The sequence below is a fragment of the Dasypus novemcinctus genome, chromosome 2 (assembly GCF_030445035.2).
Source record: "Dasypus novemcinctus isolate mDasNov1 chromosome 2, mDasNov1.1.hap2, whole genome shotgun sequence".
NCBI lineage: Eukaryota > Metazoa > Chordata > Mammalia > Cingulata > Dasypodidae > Dasypus > Dasypus novemcinctus.
In genome coordinates this window covers 74,278,575-74,297,780 of record NC_080674.1, presented here as the reverse complement: position 1 = coordinate 74,297,780, position 19,206 = coordinate 74,278,575, and the positions used below count along the sequence as shown (strand labels likewise).

At 39.1% G+C, this 19,206-nt stretch overlaps 1 protein-coding gene across 2 annotated transcripts in view; it reads right to left on the bottom strand.

Moving 5' to 3' along the window:
* ARHGEF28 (Rho guanine nucleotide exchange factor 28) overlaps nt 1–19,206 on the bottom strand; it is a 346,092-nt gene that overhangs the window by 264,243 nt on the left and 62,643 nt on the right. For both annotated transcript variants that reach the window (XM_058310148.2, XM_058310153.2), the window contains exon 2: nt 15,467–15,510. In XM_058310148.2, the coding sequence (XP_058166131.1) occupies nt 15,467–15,499 (33 nt within the window). In that variant the 5' untranslated portion in view covers nt 15,500–15,510. The remainder of the gene's footprint in view (nt 1–15,466; nt 15,511–19,206) is intronic.

Sequence of the window (19,206 nt, the reverse complement as noted above, 5' to 3'; positions counted from 1 at the left end):
CAGGGAACTCGAGGGGTGCCCTTGGGGGTCATGGGCATGGGCATGGTCGCAGTTACGTTAGAGGCTGTGGGGACCAGGGATGTAGGAGCAGCCGGTATGACAGTCAGCCTGGAGGATATGGATATGGACACCGATATGGATAATCCAGAGACTCTGGTGGCAGAAACCAGCGTAGTTGACTGCTACTCTGGAGGGAATTACAGAGACAATGAGGACAACTGAGAAGCATGCACACATACGTAATTAGAAAGCAATTTCCAAACGTATCTATCAGAAATCTCCGTCAAGAACAGAATTGCTAAAGGGTATTTTCTACTCTGTGTTAAAAGAACACCACTGATTATACAGATGAGCTTCTTAAAAATGTTTGTGAATGTCATCTTTTTAACACTGGAAGAAAGAAATAGTCTGTTGTGTCTCACATATTGTTTAGCATGTCCTTTAAGCAGCTGATTAAAAGGACGGAATTTGAAAACAAACAAATCAAAGCCCCTAGCATGTCCTTGCCTGACCCCATTCCCTTCTTGCCCCTCCCAGCAGTGGTCACTCCTCTGAATTTTCCATTTGTCATTCCTATGTGTAACTCTACACCATTACCATTCACTTTTGATTCCTAAATAATATAGAATATTGTGCAAGGTGAAAATCTTGATTTGAATGGAATCACTGCAGAGTCCCTGTGCAGCATGCTTCTTTCACTCAATACAGTTTTGAGATTTATCTACATTGATATTCGTGGCTCTAGTTCCCTAATTTTCACTGCTCTATGGTATTCACTCTATGAATGTACCACAGTTTATCCAGTCACTGTTGGACTTTGAAGATATCTCCCATTTATTATCACAAATGCTTCAAAAAAATCATTGTACCCATTCTTTAATCAAGGATCACAAGCAATTTAATGGCTAATTGCCCCCATCTCAATCACCAGACTTCCTCTGAAAGCACAATGTGGCCATCCACAGAAATTCCACTAACTACTTGTCATATACCAACTTCTAACTGACACAATTTGGCCTATTTTCTTCCCTGTTTTGCCTGGGGGTAAGCTTCCAACTGAATTCAGTCAGCGGTTTGGACACAATATCATCTATTTTCCTAATTAAATCTCTATCATGCACTTTTTAAAATTCCAGAACACACAAAGATGAATAGGTGTGCTCCTACTTCAAATAAATCTAGTAAGTAAAAATCTGAATTCAAACACACAAATTAGTGTTTGTTATCTGTTCTTAAAGAGAATACAAGAAGCTATGTTCCCTCTTTCTAGAGTCACTTTCAATCACTACAACTAAGCAATAAACACTTATTTCAGACCGTTGATTCTATTCTATTTTAATGACCTAGATATAAAAATCCCTCCCCTCAGTGCCCCTCTTCTCATCACTTCTACCTGCTCCAAATCACCTACAGAGACCAGTCCTCATCCATATGCTGCTTCACAAACTGATCATCCCAAATTCAAGGGTGGCACAGAAGTCTTTGGAAATTTCACAGAAGATAAACTTAGTCTTCATTCTACACCAGCAAATGTTTCTAAATTGCTTTGTGAGTTTTCCCCTAAGTCCTTTTCTCCCTAGAGTTTTCTTTTCTGTATTACTGATCAGCACAAAAGATGGCAAGTATACAGGCAAGTCCCTGGGGAGACATGGGACCCTGACAGTCATGCAGGAAGCCGTGGCCGTGAAACCCCTTCACAATGTTCTGACATCAGCACTCCCTGATCCATGGACATAATCATGCCAGTTATTCAGAAACTACCCCCACACGGAGCTCTAGGGGAGGAACTTGGACTGCTGATTCTGTCCCTAATAACTCCACCACCTGTCAAAAAAAGGTTGATATTTTTTATACTTAAAAGAGTTTTTGCAAAATTAAGTATAAAATAATGGGAAACCAATATAATGTGGTACAGAGGGGTTGAGTCAGAAACCGTTGTTCCTTCAAATACAAGCTCCACCCTTACTAGGCATGTGAGCAGCCAACATCCGCTCTCCCAAGTTTTCACCCAATCCTCCCCTCCAGTTTGTGGTCCCAACCAGCGCCTGTACTGTCTCCTGACCAGTGCCCCTACTGGGACCACTCTTTTCCTGTCTCCCCACCTGGCTAATTCCCACTCAGCTGAACCAAACTCGGACTCCCCTCCTCTGAGAAGCTTTCTCTGAGCCTCTCTCCTCTGAGCCCCTCATTTGGTTTCAGGAGCATCCTGATCTTTATCTAACCACTTGTCTCCCACTTGTGAATTCTCAGGGGTAGCACAGCCTGTTCCCTCCATTCTGAGTTCAGAAACTGATCTTTTTTTTTAGGAGGTAGAGGGATTGAAGCCGGGACCTCGTACATGGGAAACAGGAGCGCAACCACTGAGCTACACCCACTCCCCTCAGAAGCTGATTTAGCATCAAGCTAATGAAGCTTAATCTTGAGGGCTCCTAGTTTACAATATGTTCACATAGTGGGTTGTTGGTTTTTTTTTCCCTAATTCGCAATAGTAAGATACTTTTCAAAATGGAAATATTTTTACCTGTTCAAGTCTAGATACTTACCAGATGACCATCAGAGAAAAACAACAACACAGAACACTGGGAAATTATTTTGTAATCTGCTGTTTAGCCAAAGTGTGTTGTGTGAAATATGTTACAGAGAAAAATAGTAAAAGTAAAATTCTCCTACACTGGGTGGGGGGAATATATTTTAACTTCAATTAGTTTACCTTGCAGTCTCTTCCCACTCAGTTCCCCTCTGAATTACTTCCCTTTCTGTTGGGTGGCACTGGAGCATCTGGGCGCGCTTCCAGGGCCTAGCTAAGAGGAAGGTGAACAGGGGATTTTGTGACGTTTATGAAATTTTTAAGCTTTTTAAGTTCTGTAATGTGTCATTCTAAAGAGTTTTAACTAATTGTGTACTAATAATTTTAAATTCCTCTTCGAAAGAAAGCCCTCCAAATTACATAAGCTGCAAGCCCCAGAAAAGCTGGATACACGCCTGCCTGAGTGCCGCGTAGCACTCAACTATACAATTGTCCTGTGAACTAAAGCATGTGGGAACGCACCTAGGGCAACTATGGACCACCTCTGCATTCACCACCTCTTCTAAATGGTGACGTGTGGTTCTAATGACAGCATGTGTCTGTCGTTTGCCTTTAGCCTTTTCAGGGCTGCCATTTTCTCAGACTTTATGAACGCTTTATTCTTCCCCTCATTATGCTATCTCCCTACATTTAGCTCTTGCTTTGCAGCCATACCTTCTCTCTGTTCTAACAATCTGAATTTGAAGTCAAGGCTGGATAACTGAGTGGTAAGAGCAAACAAGCCAGCTGGGAAGATAAGAAGAGGCGTGAGCAGAGGTCAGGGCTAGAAAGCCACAGGTGGGAGTCTTCAAGGAGGCGCTGTGGTTGAAAACACAAGACTAGCTGCGCTCTCCTAGAAAGAGAGGGGAAAGGAGTGGGCCTGGGGGGAATCCACACAGCAGAGGAAAGGAGCGGACAATAGACAAAGAAAGAGAGCACTTGGCCGAAAACCAGCAGAGTTCATGGAAACCAAAAGCACACTTCGTAAAGTATAAATTGAGTCGCATAAATCCCCTGCTTAGACTCCACACTAGTTCCCACTGCAGTGCCACAGCCACCAAAGCTTCCAGGGCCTGGCTCCACCTCCTCCCTCGCCATGTGCCCGCCACCCCGGCCTCCGCCGGCCCTCAAACACATGATGCCCATTCCCACTTTAGGACCTTTGTGCTCTCAGGTCCCTCTCCTACAGCTCTCTCCAGGGAATCCTGGCTCTCACCCCATCTAATCACACAACACACCCCATTCTCCACCATATCACTTTGTTGTATTGTCCTGACACATACCCCTGTCTGAAATTCTTATTGTTTTTAATTTGTTTGCCTACTTATTGTTGTCTCCTCACTCCCAGTTGAACTCTGGGAGGAAAGGGATCTTGTCTGTCCTCTGTTATATCCTTAGTGCCTAGAATAGTTCATGGCACTAAATGGAGACTTAAGAAAATAAGAAATAAGAAAGAGCAAAATGAGTGACCTTCATAAGATCAACTTCCATCAAATTAACAGGTTAAAGCCAGACTGTATCACGTTATGGAGAAGTAACGGAGGCAGGAACTAGAGACTACTTATTCAAAATATACGCACAATCATACATCTCTAGGGGAAAGACAGGAGGGGGAATTTTTGAAAATGTAGTTTAGTATTAGATCACACCTTCTAAAAGAGCTGCCTTTCTAGATTGTGTAAGCAAACATTTTAACTGGATCACATCTGATTTCTTCTTCCAAGGATTCTCCCAGAGAAAAATCTGGCCCTTTCCCATCATGCCTAAAATTCTTGCTTAAGATGATAATAAATTTTTAAAAATCAAATAGAACAAAAAGTCTCAGTTACTTCAAGTTCTATATTAAAAACACAAGGCTGCAGAGTACCCAAAGTTGTGGGGGCTGTCAGTGAAATATGGGAAGTGAGGCAATACCAGCCTTTAAGAACACTTGGTACTTATTTGTCCACAGCTCACAGCCCCAAAGAAATTTCTTTGAAGACTGGTGCTGCGGCTAATTGTTCCCGCAGTTTCCTGTAGTTGTACATTTTACCTTCGGGTCTCTTCCCAGAAATCTGTGATCTCCGTGATGACAGGGGGAAACACTGTAAAGAGCCACTGGGTGAAAGGTACACTGTTTCTTTTAGACTGCACAGGGATGAAGCTACTGCAGGACTTATATAACATCTCTAAGTCAAAGATTTCGCCAAAGTCTAAAAAGTGGTTTTTCTCCTCTACTCGTGCCAGAAACATCAAACAGCCTCTTGCAGCAGCTAAGATGCTCAAACTTGACAGAAACTGACATCATGTGGCTTCTGGCCAGGCAGGTTAACATAGTTACCATAGTTCTCTTTGGTTTATGGCTAGAACACGTGGCTTTGGAGTTTGTTTACCTCCTCAGAAAGAAAACAGGAGAAAAGGCAAAGAGACATATATGCAAAACCAGACAGAAAAGGTAGGAAACAACCAAGTTAAGTCATTAGACAGCAAGAGCTACAAAAGAGAGCTGACTTCAGCAAGCACTTCTTAAACAAAAATGGTTGAAACCACCCAATAGACGGCAATTAGTTGAGATGTATATCCTTCTGTGTTTAAGGCAAGACATGGATGTCAATAAAATTTGCTAAAACCAAATTTGCACAAAGTAAATGTATGCTCTAGAAGCTGATTTTAGGCAAAAGTCACACCCTATTCCATTCTCTAAGCCAGAATTATTTGTACTGACATGAAATACAGTGCTTTAAAAGATACCTCCACCCAGGCCCTGTGACATGTGAGCTAATGAAACTTCTAGACCACGATCAGAGATGGAGCTATTAACTAGAGCTGAGGAGCTTGATGGGGCTAATGATAGGCAATTATTGGGCTCCACTTTTGGTGTGCAAATTAGCTTAGAGGTACAGGGCTTGCTGAGACCAAGTTATGGGCAGCATCCTCCAGTAGGGAAAAAAAAGAAAGGTGAGAGAATTTAAGGTCTAGAGAGTGGCATCATTCTTCATGTTGTGAAGCTCTAGGAAGAATGCAGGGTAGGGAAGGACAAAATGGCATCACTGAGCACCTGGCCAGTGGGGAAACTGAGTTGTAGTGACAGAGCAAGGAGGACTGGGGGTGGGGTCATCTTAATTAATCAATGTAGGCAGGAAAACTCTGATGTCACAGGCCCTAGGCTTACTGTGGGATCTACCACTAACAAACTTTCTAAGCAAAAAAATATATACTTATTTTATGACTTCCAATCAGCATTTAAAAACCCAGAGTGCCACACCAGCTGAGTTAACTTAGCCAAGTAAGTTCTTTTCCCTCTCAGAGTCTTGATCTCCGCGTGTGCCAAGTGAGGGTAGCCAGGCAAGGGTGTCTAAGGTGCCCTCATGTACAAAGATTCCAACCTGATGTAGAGAGGGCCAGTCAGAGGTAGCCCATCTGGAGATACAGAGCCACAGCCAGAGGAGGCAGTTCTGGAGGGCAGGATATCCTTCAGCAGGAACCAGAAGCCGGAACCAGAAGCCAGAGGGAATCTGCGGGGATCAGGAAGGCGGCATCTGCCAGGTGAGTGCAGACAAAGCCACTGAGTCACTTGCTGCCTCAAAAGGAAGCTGCCTCGCTGGACTGGGAAACGGGACCCGGGACAACAAGGAGTCCACCAGACAACCCGGGATCCACAGTCAGGTCCTCATTCCAGAAAGCCCGGGACCAAGGGAAAAAAACTCCACCAAGTACACTAGACAAGGACGCTCCACCAAGACCCAGAAATTAGAAAAAGTCAAAAGGAGGAGGACTTAGCTTAGTTACCTAAAGCGCAATCAAGTCTCTAAACATCAGATTACACTTTCAGTTAACATACACAGTGAGCCCAGCAGCGTCCAACATCCTTGGTACAAAACACAGCAGGATACTGTGACTCAGAATAAAAGAATAATATAAACATAAAATGCTACGGGAATGGGGAAACAGCTTAGATCCAGCTGGCAAATCTTCACTGCCCAAGCAGTTACACAGTTTGCAGCCTCCAGAGAAAGAAACCATCATAGTCTTCTGGGTTAGTTGCTGTAATTAACAGTCTACACAGCATGTCTGAGGGGTAGAGAGGGCAAGGGCCCACACGCAAAGGTTCACAGATGCTCCCTCTGCAAATGTTATAAGACCTCCACGGACTGAAAATGCTCATATTAGCCAGAATTCGAGAGACAATGGAAATGATGCACCATAGCAAAAAAAGGAATATTAAAACAGGCAAGAAAATTTCCATTTTTTTTTAACTTTCATAATGGAATCAATATGTCAAACAACACCCTGCATTTTTTTATACCGTGAAGATGATAACATAATCCCCAAGTTCATAAATTAACACTTATTAAAGCTACAGGACTAGATGTCAACTATTTTAAAAAGTTCTTGAATAAAATACGAACTGTTACATCTTATTTAGAAAGCAATCTGGTAACTATCAAAATTTTAAACATGTACACCCTTCATCAAGCAATTCCACTCCCAGGAATCTATCCCATGAGATAAAAGTTTCAATAAGGACATAGGGACAAGGATGTCTAGTGGATAATTGGTCATAGCTGCCAAGAACCAAAACAAAGTAAATGCCCTTCAAGCGGGAAGTGGCTTGATCCACACCATTCATTAAAAAGAAGAGCTACACCAAATGACTTGGAGTAGTTTCTACAAGGTATCTCTGAGTTGGAAAAGATACAGTAGTACATAATACGATCCAGTTTTCTTAAAACAATAATGTTATTAAAGCTTATATCTGCAGATATGTATGTGTAGGATTCTATGCATATAGAAAAATACGGAAATTAACACACAGAGTCAGTAGTTCTCAGACATTAGCATGCATCAGAATCACCTGAAAGGTTTGTTAAAACACAAATTGCTGGGTCCCCTACCCAGAATGTATGGTTTCAGCAGGTCTGAGGTGAGATCTGAGAATCTGCATTTCTAGCACGTTCCCAGAGGGTAAGATGGCAATGACACTGAAAACCACTGCAAGAGGCTTCAACAAGAATTACATGGAAAGACAGGAAGAGGGGGCACGAGATTTGGAGGGAGGGGACAAGGGAGAAGCATCCAAGGATCAAAACAGCTTTTCTGTCTCAGAGACAGATAAAGAAGATACAACCCCAGGTATTGGTTCTTTTGAGGGCTAAAGAGACCCACAGGTTCTATGGTCATGGCAGATGGAGTTCACTGCCATGTCAGTTGGCCCTTCTTTGGAGTTGGTGTTTCTGTGTGATGGAACTGGACTCAGATGGGATCTCTTTTCACAAGCCTTTCATGCTACTTTACTGGAATTGTAGTTGGTGCTGGGGTTTAAGATATATCTAGGGGATTTGAATCTCTGGACTGACCATATGATAGCCAGGCCCTGAGCCTCAACAGACTTCAGCTCCTACACTCTGATTTATTGGACTTACCCCACTCAGCTAACATGGAGTTGAAGAATGTCAACCACCATACCATGGAGCCTAGAGTGCCTACAGCTGAAAGCAGGAGGATTGCAGCCAGTACCCATGTGGAATCTAAGCCCCCTCTTGACATAGATGTGGAATGGACACAACCAATCCAAGGTCCACAGGAAGGAGGAATACAGTAATGATTAGAGTGGACTTAATGATATTCTATTCATGAACTATTGTGGTTAGTAATCGAGAAAATGTGGCATTGGTGTGGAAAAAGTGGCCATGGTGGCTGCTGGGTGCGGGGAATGGGAGGAAGAGATGAGATGAGGAGGCATTTTCGGGACTTGGAGTTGTCTTGAGTGGTGCTGCAGGGACAATTGCCAGACATTGTATGTCCTCCCATGGCCCACTGGATGGAACGTGGGAGAATGTGGGCTATGGTGTGGACCACAGGCCATGGGGTGCAGCAATGCCCAGAGATGTACTCACCAGATGCAATGGATGTGCCATGATGATGGGGGAGAGTGTTACTGTGGGAGGAGTGGTGGGATGGGGGCGGTGGGGGTGAATGGGGACCTCATATTTTTTTAATGTAATATTTTTTTTAAATGAATAAATAAAATAAAATTGGAAAAAAAACCCAGCTTTTCCATATGATTCCATTTATGGAAATGCATGTGTGTGTGCATATGTCCAAGTATGTGTATATATCTGAAAAACAAATTCCTGAAAGTATTATCCCCAAAATGTTAATCAAAGATCTTTTAGAGATAAAATTTCGAGTAATCTTTACCTTCTTCATAATTTTACTTACTGTAATATTCTTCATAATGAGAAAGTATTATTTAAATAATCACTTAAAACAGAGCTATTTTTGTTGCAAAAAAAAGGAAAAAGCCTTTGAAACCAACAATTTCTCAAAGAAAAACTTTTCTGTTTTATTCACAACACTAAACTGATACTTTAGAAAGACTAATAATTACTCCTTAGTTAAAAATTTAAAACAATACAAAAAAGTTCTTAGATGAATAAGTAAACAGTATAACATGTATTTGTTTTATAACTTTCCTTGATCCACAAAAAATTGGAAGAAAATTCAATTTTAAAATTAATTTAAAAACCATTCACCATCAAAGACATACAACTGCAAAATTTCTTCCTCTCTCCAAATTCAATTAAATACTCAGTATGCACAATCTCTCCTCTAAGCTGCTCTCTGCCACTTCCTATCTCCTTTTATGTACAAACCAGAAAATAAAACTAAGATTAAAAGCAATGAACTCTCTCATTCAAAAATTACTCTATGAATTCCAGTATAGGGCTTTCAAGCTACCAAGTCATGTCAAGTAGAGAGGTATTATCCGAGGGAAAAAAAATTTTAGACCAGTTAAACTAATTCTAATTTATACTTAGACTGTCACACTTCTCTTTAGCTTCACCACTACAACTCTCTGCTGGCTTAAAACATACCTCTCTCCTAATTCTGAATTATCATTTCATCTAAACATTAAGCATAGATCTCAAACCAGATTGCATACCTTCACTATTTTTTCCTACTGGGAACAAACAGCCTGGCCTTGCAGAACTACCCCTTCTGTCCCCATTAAAGCACAAATACAGGAAGCTGCCCAGGGGCTGAAAATTGGATTTGGAATGCTAACATCCCTAAATTCTGTAAATTGACAGTATAGAACTCTTGGTTGCCAGTTTTATCAACTTCTGTTTCTTCTCTAACTTTAATATACTAAATGTTTCTCTTTTCTTGCAGTAGCAACTCATCGGACTTCCACTGTTCATTTTAAAAATTAAAGTGGCCAAAGATCACAAAAATACAAGCATACAAAAGTACCCAGCACCCATCACAGTAAAATTTACGTCTGGCTTCCAATAAAATATTACCATGCATGCAAAGAAGTAGAAAAATACAACCCATACTGAGAGAACAAATCAATCAATCAAAATCAACTCATAACTGATTCAGCTGGTAGAATTATCAGACAAGGACATTAAAACAGTCATAAGAACTCAACATGTTCTAAAAATTAAGAAGAGATGTGGGAAAGCGGACTTGGCCCAGTGGTTAGGGCATCTGCCTACCACATGGGAGGTCCACGGTTCAAACCCCGGGCCTCCTTGACCTGTGTGGAGCTGGGAGTGCCCTGCCACGCAGGGGAGTCCCCCACATAGGCGAGCCCCACGCACAAGGAGTGTGCCCCATAAAGAGAGCCGCCCAGCGGGAAAGAAAGTGCAGCCTGCCCAGGAATGGCACCGCATACATGGAGAGCTGACACAAGATGACGCAGCAAAAAGAAACATAGATTCCCGATGCCGCTGATAAGGATAGAAGTGGTCACAGAAGAACACACAGCAAATGGACACAGAGAGCAGACAACTGGGGGGGGGGGGCAGAGATAAATAAATTTAAAAAAAAAGAAGGATGTGGAAGATTTTAAAAGATACAAATCATACTTCTAGAGAGGCAAATTGCAAGTCATGACAAAAAAATACCCTGGGTAGGACTGATGGCTTATTAGACACTGCATAAGAAAGCATTAGTGAACCCTACGACATAACTATAGGAAATACACAAACTAAAACATAGAGAGAAAAAAATTAGAATTAAAGAAAAAAAGAAATAAAGAGCATCAGTGAACTGTGGGGCCACTTTAAGCAAACTAACGTGTTATTGGAGTGTCTTAAGGAAGGGGGCATGGTGAATTAGTTTCTTAAGAGCTACCAAGATAAATTACCACAAAATTGGTGACTTAAAAAAATAAAAATATCTTCTCTCACAGTTCTGAAGGCCAGAAGCCTGAAGTCAAGGTGCTGTCAGGCCCTGCTCCTCTAAGTCTGGAGGACTCTGGTGGTGGTCGGCAATCCACGATGTTCCTCAGCTTGTACAGACTCAATCTTCGTCACGTGGTCGCCTCCCTGTCTTTGTCTCTCTCTCTCTGTCTTACTATGTCCAATGTTCCTGTCTTTAATAAAACACTAGTCATATTGGATCAAGGGCCCTCCTCAAACCATTTTGTGCTCTTCTTAACTAATATGTTCAAAGATCCTATTTATAAATATGCTCACCTTCACATGACTAGGGGTCAGGATTTGAACATGTCTTCTTGAATGGCACTACTCGATCCGTAACAGCTGGGAATATAAAATTATTTAAGGAAATAATATCTTAAAAGGTCCAGTCTTCAGAAAACTATAAATCTACTCTATCAACTAAAACTATCAACCCAAGAAGTTCAACAAATTCCAAACACAAGAAACACACACACACAAAAAAACTGTATCGTAGCATTTTATATTCAGATTGCGCAAAACCAAAGGAAAGAGAAAATTAAAAGCAGATAAAGAACAACAACAAAAAAATTTTTTTAATTAAAGTGGGCCTTCATACAACTGAGTCTGTGGCTAAGTTGAGGAATACACCTATATCCCAATAGTAAGATAGTCTCCCTCCTAAAGATGAGCAAACAGAAGTGAACCCCAAATTTCTAGAACGCATAAGACAAAATCAGAGACTTGCCTCCCTCTAAAACAGGGGTTCTTAACCATTATTGTTGTGGGAAGGTGTTGGTGCGGGTGTGACCTATTTTATTAAATAATACAGTATAGTCCAGACTTAGTACAGGTTTTCACCTCACTGGCAAAGGGGTCCAACGAACTAAAAAGGTTAAGAACCCTTGCTCTAAAATATATTGCTGGGAGAGACAGAATAAAAAATTTGATTTTTTCTTCATGTTCGCAATGAAACATAAAGGATTATCTCTATAAAACTATATGGGTATAAAGACAAACTGGCCGAGATTTGAAAATACTGCATAGGAACGAAAAACAAAGTAATGGAATCTAAAACTGTACTGGCAACCAGAAAAACAGAACACAAACAAAAACACCTCGATACTAAATTAAGTAGAGAACAAAGATAAAACATGTTTCTAGAATTTAGACCAAAAAAAGGACAAAATATTTCAAATCTTTGAATATCACAATAGCAAAGATATAAAAGAAGGAAACCTAAAGAGAGTTGAAAGTTTTCTTCATGGACCCAAGCAAAATGCATGGAATAAAAAAACTTCACATCCATAGATTTTCTAAAGATATAAAGACATCTCTATATCTATCATCTTTAGGAAGGATTATCTATGTCACCCAAAAATAGAAAGAGAGGTGTTTTAGTTATAAGAATATTATAAGAACCTAGATAAAAACAGATTATAATCAAAGGAACAAAAAATGACCTATAAAATTATCTGGATGCAGTACCTTGTTTTAAGAGAATGGGTAGAAATTAGAGAATAACTTCTAATCATTTTTTTCCTCCAAGATTATTGCTCCATTATGTGATCTAATTCTCCTTGAGATAAACCATGCAATTTGCATTTTTTTAAAACCTATTTTTGATCTTTTCAGTTCATTAGCACATAATTATGCATAATATTATCTGATCATTTTAAAATAACAGCCAGGAAATGTTATGCATTCTCAAAATTCCTAATTTTGTTTGGGTTTTCTCTTAATTATAGACCTGCCAGAGTTATTTTAATTTCTTTTCCAAAATAACCAGTTATAGCAACCAAGGATTACTAGAATAGCACACAAGCATCAAAATCAAGAGATCAAATATATCACCATCAGTCAAATAAGAAAGCACAATATCATCTCAATAAATGTCAAAAGAACCACAGATAAAATTCAACAGAATTAGAGACAGAACCCTAGACAGACATAGACCAAAATGGTCAATAACAGCCATCACTAATGACGGGCTAGATGTGTTTTATTTTTTTCTTTTTGCTTATCTGTATTTCTAATTTTTTACAGTGAATATGTGTGCTATAAGAAAAATATTAGGTGTTTATAAAAAAGATTGTAATAAACTAGGAGAAATCGGAAGTGAATATATTCAGAACTCTGAAGACGGAAGGACAGAGAGGCCTTATCCCAAGACACAGAAACATGCTGCAGGATAGTTTTTATGCCTGTTCTGTACACATGTTGCCCATTTGGTAGAATTTGGTTTAAGACTTGTTTTCATTTTAACATACCCCCACATACCTCTTACTGCAAGAGACTGCATGCCAGGTCAGTTTGCAATAATGTTGACATAGAATGCTAAGTAAAAAAGCAGGCTACAACCCACATCTGTGGTAGGAATATGTTAAATCTCTATATTATATTTCATCTACTCATAGATGTCAGTGATTAAAATATCCTTCATTTTATATTCCACTAAAAAACTGCCAATTATGAAATGTTTAATTACCTACATTTTTACTATGTATTTATTAAAAGAGTTCTCCCAGACTTAGACAGATTTTTATAATGTATCATCTTGCTATTTCCATGTCTTTCTGTATATACAGTAACCATGCCTTTTAATACCAAATAATGGTAAAATCTTTTTGATGGCAATTAATTCATGTAGTGCCAGCAAGGCACAAAAGTAAACTGAAGTCATGGCAATATGAACCATTACAACAAGGTCCCACATGCATAGGCAATGGCAGTTGCGTCATGACATCTTCAGTATGCACAGTGGATATAAGAGCATTCTGTTTCAGAGAGATTAAAATCAGAAAAATTTTTCACCTTAGAATGAATCAAATACATTAATTTTAATATAGCATATTGTCATAGAGGGTGAGAATGAGTGATTTACTTTAACAGTTTTCTGTATTTTTTATTTTGCTCAATTAGCACATATTATTTGATATTTAGAAAAATATTTTTTCTTTTATGTGGTTTAAGTCTTTCTCCTCTTAGGCAAGTTATATTATTTCTTGCCTAGTCTGGTTATAAACTAGTAGGTGTGAGTCTCAAACAGCTACCAGGATGTTGATCAACCTCAAGGTTTTCGATTATGATTAGGTTTTTTGATTGTTTTGAGGTTGGGGAACAGGGTAAAGTGAATATAGCCAAGAAGGAGGAATGTATAAAAAAATTTTTTAAAGGTAGATTGGGAGTACTTCACAATTTAGCCTTTTTTTAATCCTTCATTCTGGCTTGGTCGAGCTCAGCTGTGTACAGGCAAGTGTTATGACCTATAAATCACAACCTACAGTGGTACAAACCATTGGTTACCTGGAGTCAGCTTTTCATTATTCTGATATCAGTTTAATATGGTGTCTTTCTCCCGAAAACAGAGTGGGATGTGGGTGTGTGAGAAAGACAGACAGACAGGAAGGAAAGATGGGATGGATAGATGGAAGAATAGAAGGATGGAAGAGGAAGGGAAGAAGCTAGTCAGGTACGTTGGGGAGTGAAAGGTAAAGTGAGTGAAGGTAAAGTGAAGTGAAACTATTTTAATTAATTTAATTAATTAATTTAATAATTCAGGATTCTGATTAAATTTTTTCCGTTACTTGAGAGTTTGCTCTTCCAAGGATAAATTTTAATTGAGGTCATCTCCTTTTTCTAGATCCAGTACTTTTTTTTTTTAATAGATTTTTTTTTAAAGATACATAGATCATACAAAATGTTACATTAAAAAATATAAGAGGATCCCAAATACCTCACTCCCCACACATCAACACCCCCACTCCTCCCACATCAACAATCTCTTTCATCATCGTGGGAAATTCACTGCATTTGATGAATACATTTTGGAGCACTGCTACACCTCATGGATTATAGTTTACATTGTAGTTTCCACTTTCCCCCAGTCCATTCAGTGGGTTATGGCAGGACAGAGGCAGGATATCATATATCCTGTCCCTGCAACATCATTCAGGACAACTCCAGGTCCTCTTGATGTGTTCTGTAAGTTAATGATTTTCAAAGGTCACCTGAATCCAGTCGCCCCCATATACCAAATATATGTGTACACACATGTACACCCACTTGCTCAGGCCCACCGTCCACCAATAAAATCAAATCCCAAGTAAAGAGGTTTTGTCCATAATAGGAAGGAAGGCAGGAGGGAAGATGAGGCTATCTGACATCTATATATGAGGAAACAATCAGTTCACTTCCCCTTTATACCCAGTAACTATTCTCAGAAATGGGAGCCCTCTCTTAACCAAGAAGGCATGTCTGACCAGGAATCTCACTGGTTATCTGTCACCCAATCCTCCGGTTATTCTTAATTTGTCCCAGGACTTTTGCCTTTGAATTCCTATATCACGATTTTAGCTGACATTGAAACCCCACCCCCACCCCCCAAAAAACACATATAGAAAACATTCTTGGCTATTACCTGGATATCATCATAAAATAAGCTGGTCAGAAATTAAGAGTGAATTAACAATTTCTTAGTTCAGAAATTATACAGTTAAAAAAATGGTTCTGAAGGAAATATAAGCAAAACCCAGACATTGGAACCAGAAGCGAAACAGTTTCAGAAGGTTCCAGGCAAATAAACTGCCCTAGAAAGTAATGCTCAGTGTGTTGTTTTTAAAAGTCTCAATTCAATAGCAAGCAAAATATTTCTCCCCATTTCAGCTGCATGGATCTTGAGTCTAAGAAAGGGCCACCTCGATCTGATGCCCAAAGTATAGGAACTTACATAAAGAGGTACTTCGCTGCAGCTCAACTCCATGGTTTCTGCATCTGCAATTAAAATAACAAACAAAAGCTGTTATTTCACGTGGCCCCGCTCAACAAACTAGCAGAGCTCTCTGTATCCCACCCTTCATGTATCAACATCATCTGACAGGGAAGAACAAACTCTTCAGATAGGAAAACTGCAGAAAAAAATTATAAAGGGATAAAGGAATGAGACGCTCTCTGTATAAAATACCCTCCAAGAAAGACCGACATGAGCACGTTGCGAATTTTGCCTTGTCAATTGCTTCATCAAAGGCTACTCTGACCACCTTTGGCTGGACTAGCACCAACGGGATACTTCTACTGCCTCTTTTTCAGAGAGCCAAAAATTTCAGTCCTATGATGGCACTGGAACAACGCACTCCACTGTCCAGCTAACCAACCTCTGTAAATTGCAAGGAGACATGGCCTGGATCTGCCCCTTTAAAAATAACAACCAGAAACCAGCTTTCTGCTTAGGAAAAGAAAGAACCCAGCATCACCTACTGGGTGAGAAATTCCACAAAGATGACCAGGAAGTAGCCCCTCCGTCCTAGAGCTCACAGCTGAACAAGAGAGTGGAGAGTGGGCTGCCTGAGGATTCTGAAAGGGAGGCTCCCAGGGACCTCGCTTCTCCCCTCTGCCCAGTCCCCACTCACTCCAGGCCAAGGTGTGGCTCATCAGGCCAAGCCAGGCTCAGGTTCCGGGGCCACAGCCCAGTCACGGTACTTTGGTGACATTCTTAAGAAGGCAAGCCCAAAACAAGCTGAATTGTGACATTAGTGCTGTAATCCCCAGAGGACACATTTGGTGGGGAAGAAAATACAAAAATTCTATTTTCACTTATTTTTTATAGAACAATTTAGTTAGGTTTTACTCCTAGGTCACAGGTTGCATTCCCCAAGTCATCCTGAGAAAAGCAAGGATCCCGAAGAGACCTGGGGCGGGGGAAATGGGCCCTCATTTGGCCATTCATTTTCAACACACTGTGCCCTCTTGCAGCTAGGGTGAGCACACTTAAACGGGTTTATGGACCATAATCCCCAACTGTTAATGAAACTAATCCCATAAACTGGACAAATGGCATAAAAAGTCCAGAAAAGAAACTTCAAATGAAAGATAATACTAATTAGAATATGACAAAACTGAGAACCCCATTCCTGATATGAATTGTTCAGCCACACTATAAAAATGGAAAATGTTCTCATTTTGACTGCAGTGATGAAAGCACAGCTCTGTTATTATACCAAAAGCTATTGAATGTGCACTTCAGATAGAATGTATAATTTGTGACTATGCTTCAATAAAATTGCTTTAAAAGAAACAAACAAAAAATAATAGTGACCAACCTAAACTCACTGACAAATCAATCCCCTCAAAACTCAAAATTGTCAGAAAAGTATTTATAGCCACTAGTATATACGTATATACCTTTACCCTCTCGCCTAGTGAATGTTGTGCCTCAAGATATTAGCAAGATAATAGCAAGATATTAGCAAGTAATTGTATATATTTATAGTCAAGCCATACACAATTCAAGTCTTACAAGATTCCAGGTGTATACTTAATAACAAAAGAAATGGATTACTGTAGTAAACATAGCATTAAAATAAAAATGACTGAACCAGTAATCAGAAAATAGTAAGGCAATGAACTAAAATGCATCCCTTTATGAGCAAATGCTGAAGACAGTGATGAATATTTTAAGAATATTTTAATTATTAGAACTAATTAAGCTGCATGGGAGATTTGCAGTATACTTGGATGAAAAGTACAAATGTTTTCCATGACTCAGCTTAGGGTATCTGCTAGATTCTACCTTATAATAAAGTATAGAAAACCACTTTTGATGAGAATATGGAAACATTCTTAAGAGTGAATAACTCTGTAGCAATAATAATAATTTCTATAGGAAAACAGTACATGTGTAACCACTCACTAATAGGGCAGTTGCTATGATAAGAAGTTAAAAAGCACCCAACTAGAGGATAAAACATGGAACTGTATAATATAATAAATCCTGATGTGGATGATGACTGTGGATAATTGCACAAATATAAGAATGTTCTTCCATGAACTAAAACAAATATATGTCACTATTAAAAGGTGTTAATAATAGGGTGGTACATGTGAAAAAATACAAATAATGCAAAGTATGCACTACAGTTAACAGTAATGTTGTAATATTCTTCCATCAATTTTAACAAAGGTACCATACCAATGCTAAATGTCAACAATAGGGGGTATAAAGGGTATGTTGTTTTTCTCTTGGAACAATAAATGTTCTAAAAATGATTGTGATGATGAATGCACAACATTGTGATTATACCAAGAGCCAATGATTGAATATTTTGAATACACTATGGTGTGTGAATAAATTGTTTATTAAAAAAAAAACACTATAGCTTTAGGATGGGGGTAATTAAATAAAATCCAACTGGCAAATTTCAAAAAGATCCAGTAAACAAAGAAAATGTTCTTGAGAGTTTTGGAAAGGCTTCATATAAAAGCACCATTATAATCAGAAATAGTGGTTAGTGTGATTTCAATATTTTTTAATTTATTGAGACTTGTTTTGTGACCCAACATTTGATCTATCCTGGAAAAAGATCCACAAGCACTTGAGAAAAATGTGTGTTCTCCTGCTATTTGAGGGTGAAGTGTGAATATGTCTGTTAGGTCTAGTTAATTTACAATATTATTCAAGTTCTCTGTTTCCTTACTGATCCTCTGCCCACATATTCTATCCAAAGATGAGAGCAGTCATTTTTCCAAAGAGGAAATATAAACCGCCAAAAGCACATGAAAACATGCTCAACATCACTAGCAATTAGGGAAATGAAGATCAAAACTACAATGAGATAACATCTCACATTTTATAGAATGGTCACTATTTAAAAAAACAGAAAACTGCAAGTGCTAGAGAGGATACAGAGAAATAAGAACACTCCTTTCACTGTTGTTGGTAATGTAGAATGGTGCAGCCTCTATGGAAGACAGTTCAGTGTTTCCTCAAGAAGCTGAATATAGAACTGCCATATGATCCAACAACTCTGCTACTAGGAATATATTCAGAAGAACTGAAAGCAAAGAAGCAAACTGACATTTGCACACCAATGTTCATAGCAGCAACATTCACAATTGCTAAAATATGTAAACAACCCAAGTGTCCACCAACCAATGAACAGATAAACAGAATGTGGTATAAATAGTACAAACATACAATGGAATACTATTTGACCGTAAGGAGAAATGAAATTGGGATGCATAAGACAATATGGATGAACTCTGAGGACAATATGTTGAGGACAATATGTTGAATGAAATAAGCCAAACACAGAAGGGCAAATATTGTATGTTCTTACAAGTATGAACTAAATATGATCAGAGTAAACTCATAGAGGTAAGCTCTAGAGGATACTAAGAGATAGAATGTGGATTGAGAATGAGTGCTGATGCTTACTGATGCAAAATTATCAATAACATTTATTGTAAAAGTGTGGAAATTATGAATAGAGCTGATGGTAATTCTGGAATAAGACAGATGCCCACTGTTATGACTGTTGTTCAATATAGTGCTATAATTTCTAGCTAGAGCAACCAGGCAAGAAAAAGAAATAAAAGGCATCCAAATTGGAAAGGAAGAAGTAAAACTTTCACTATTCACAGATGATATGACCCTATACCTAGAAAGTCCTGAAAAATCTACAACAAAGCTAC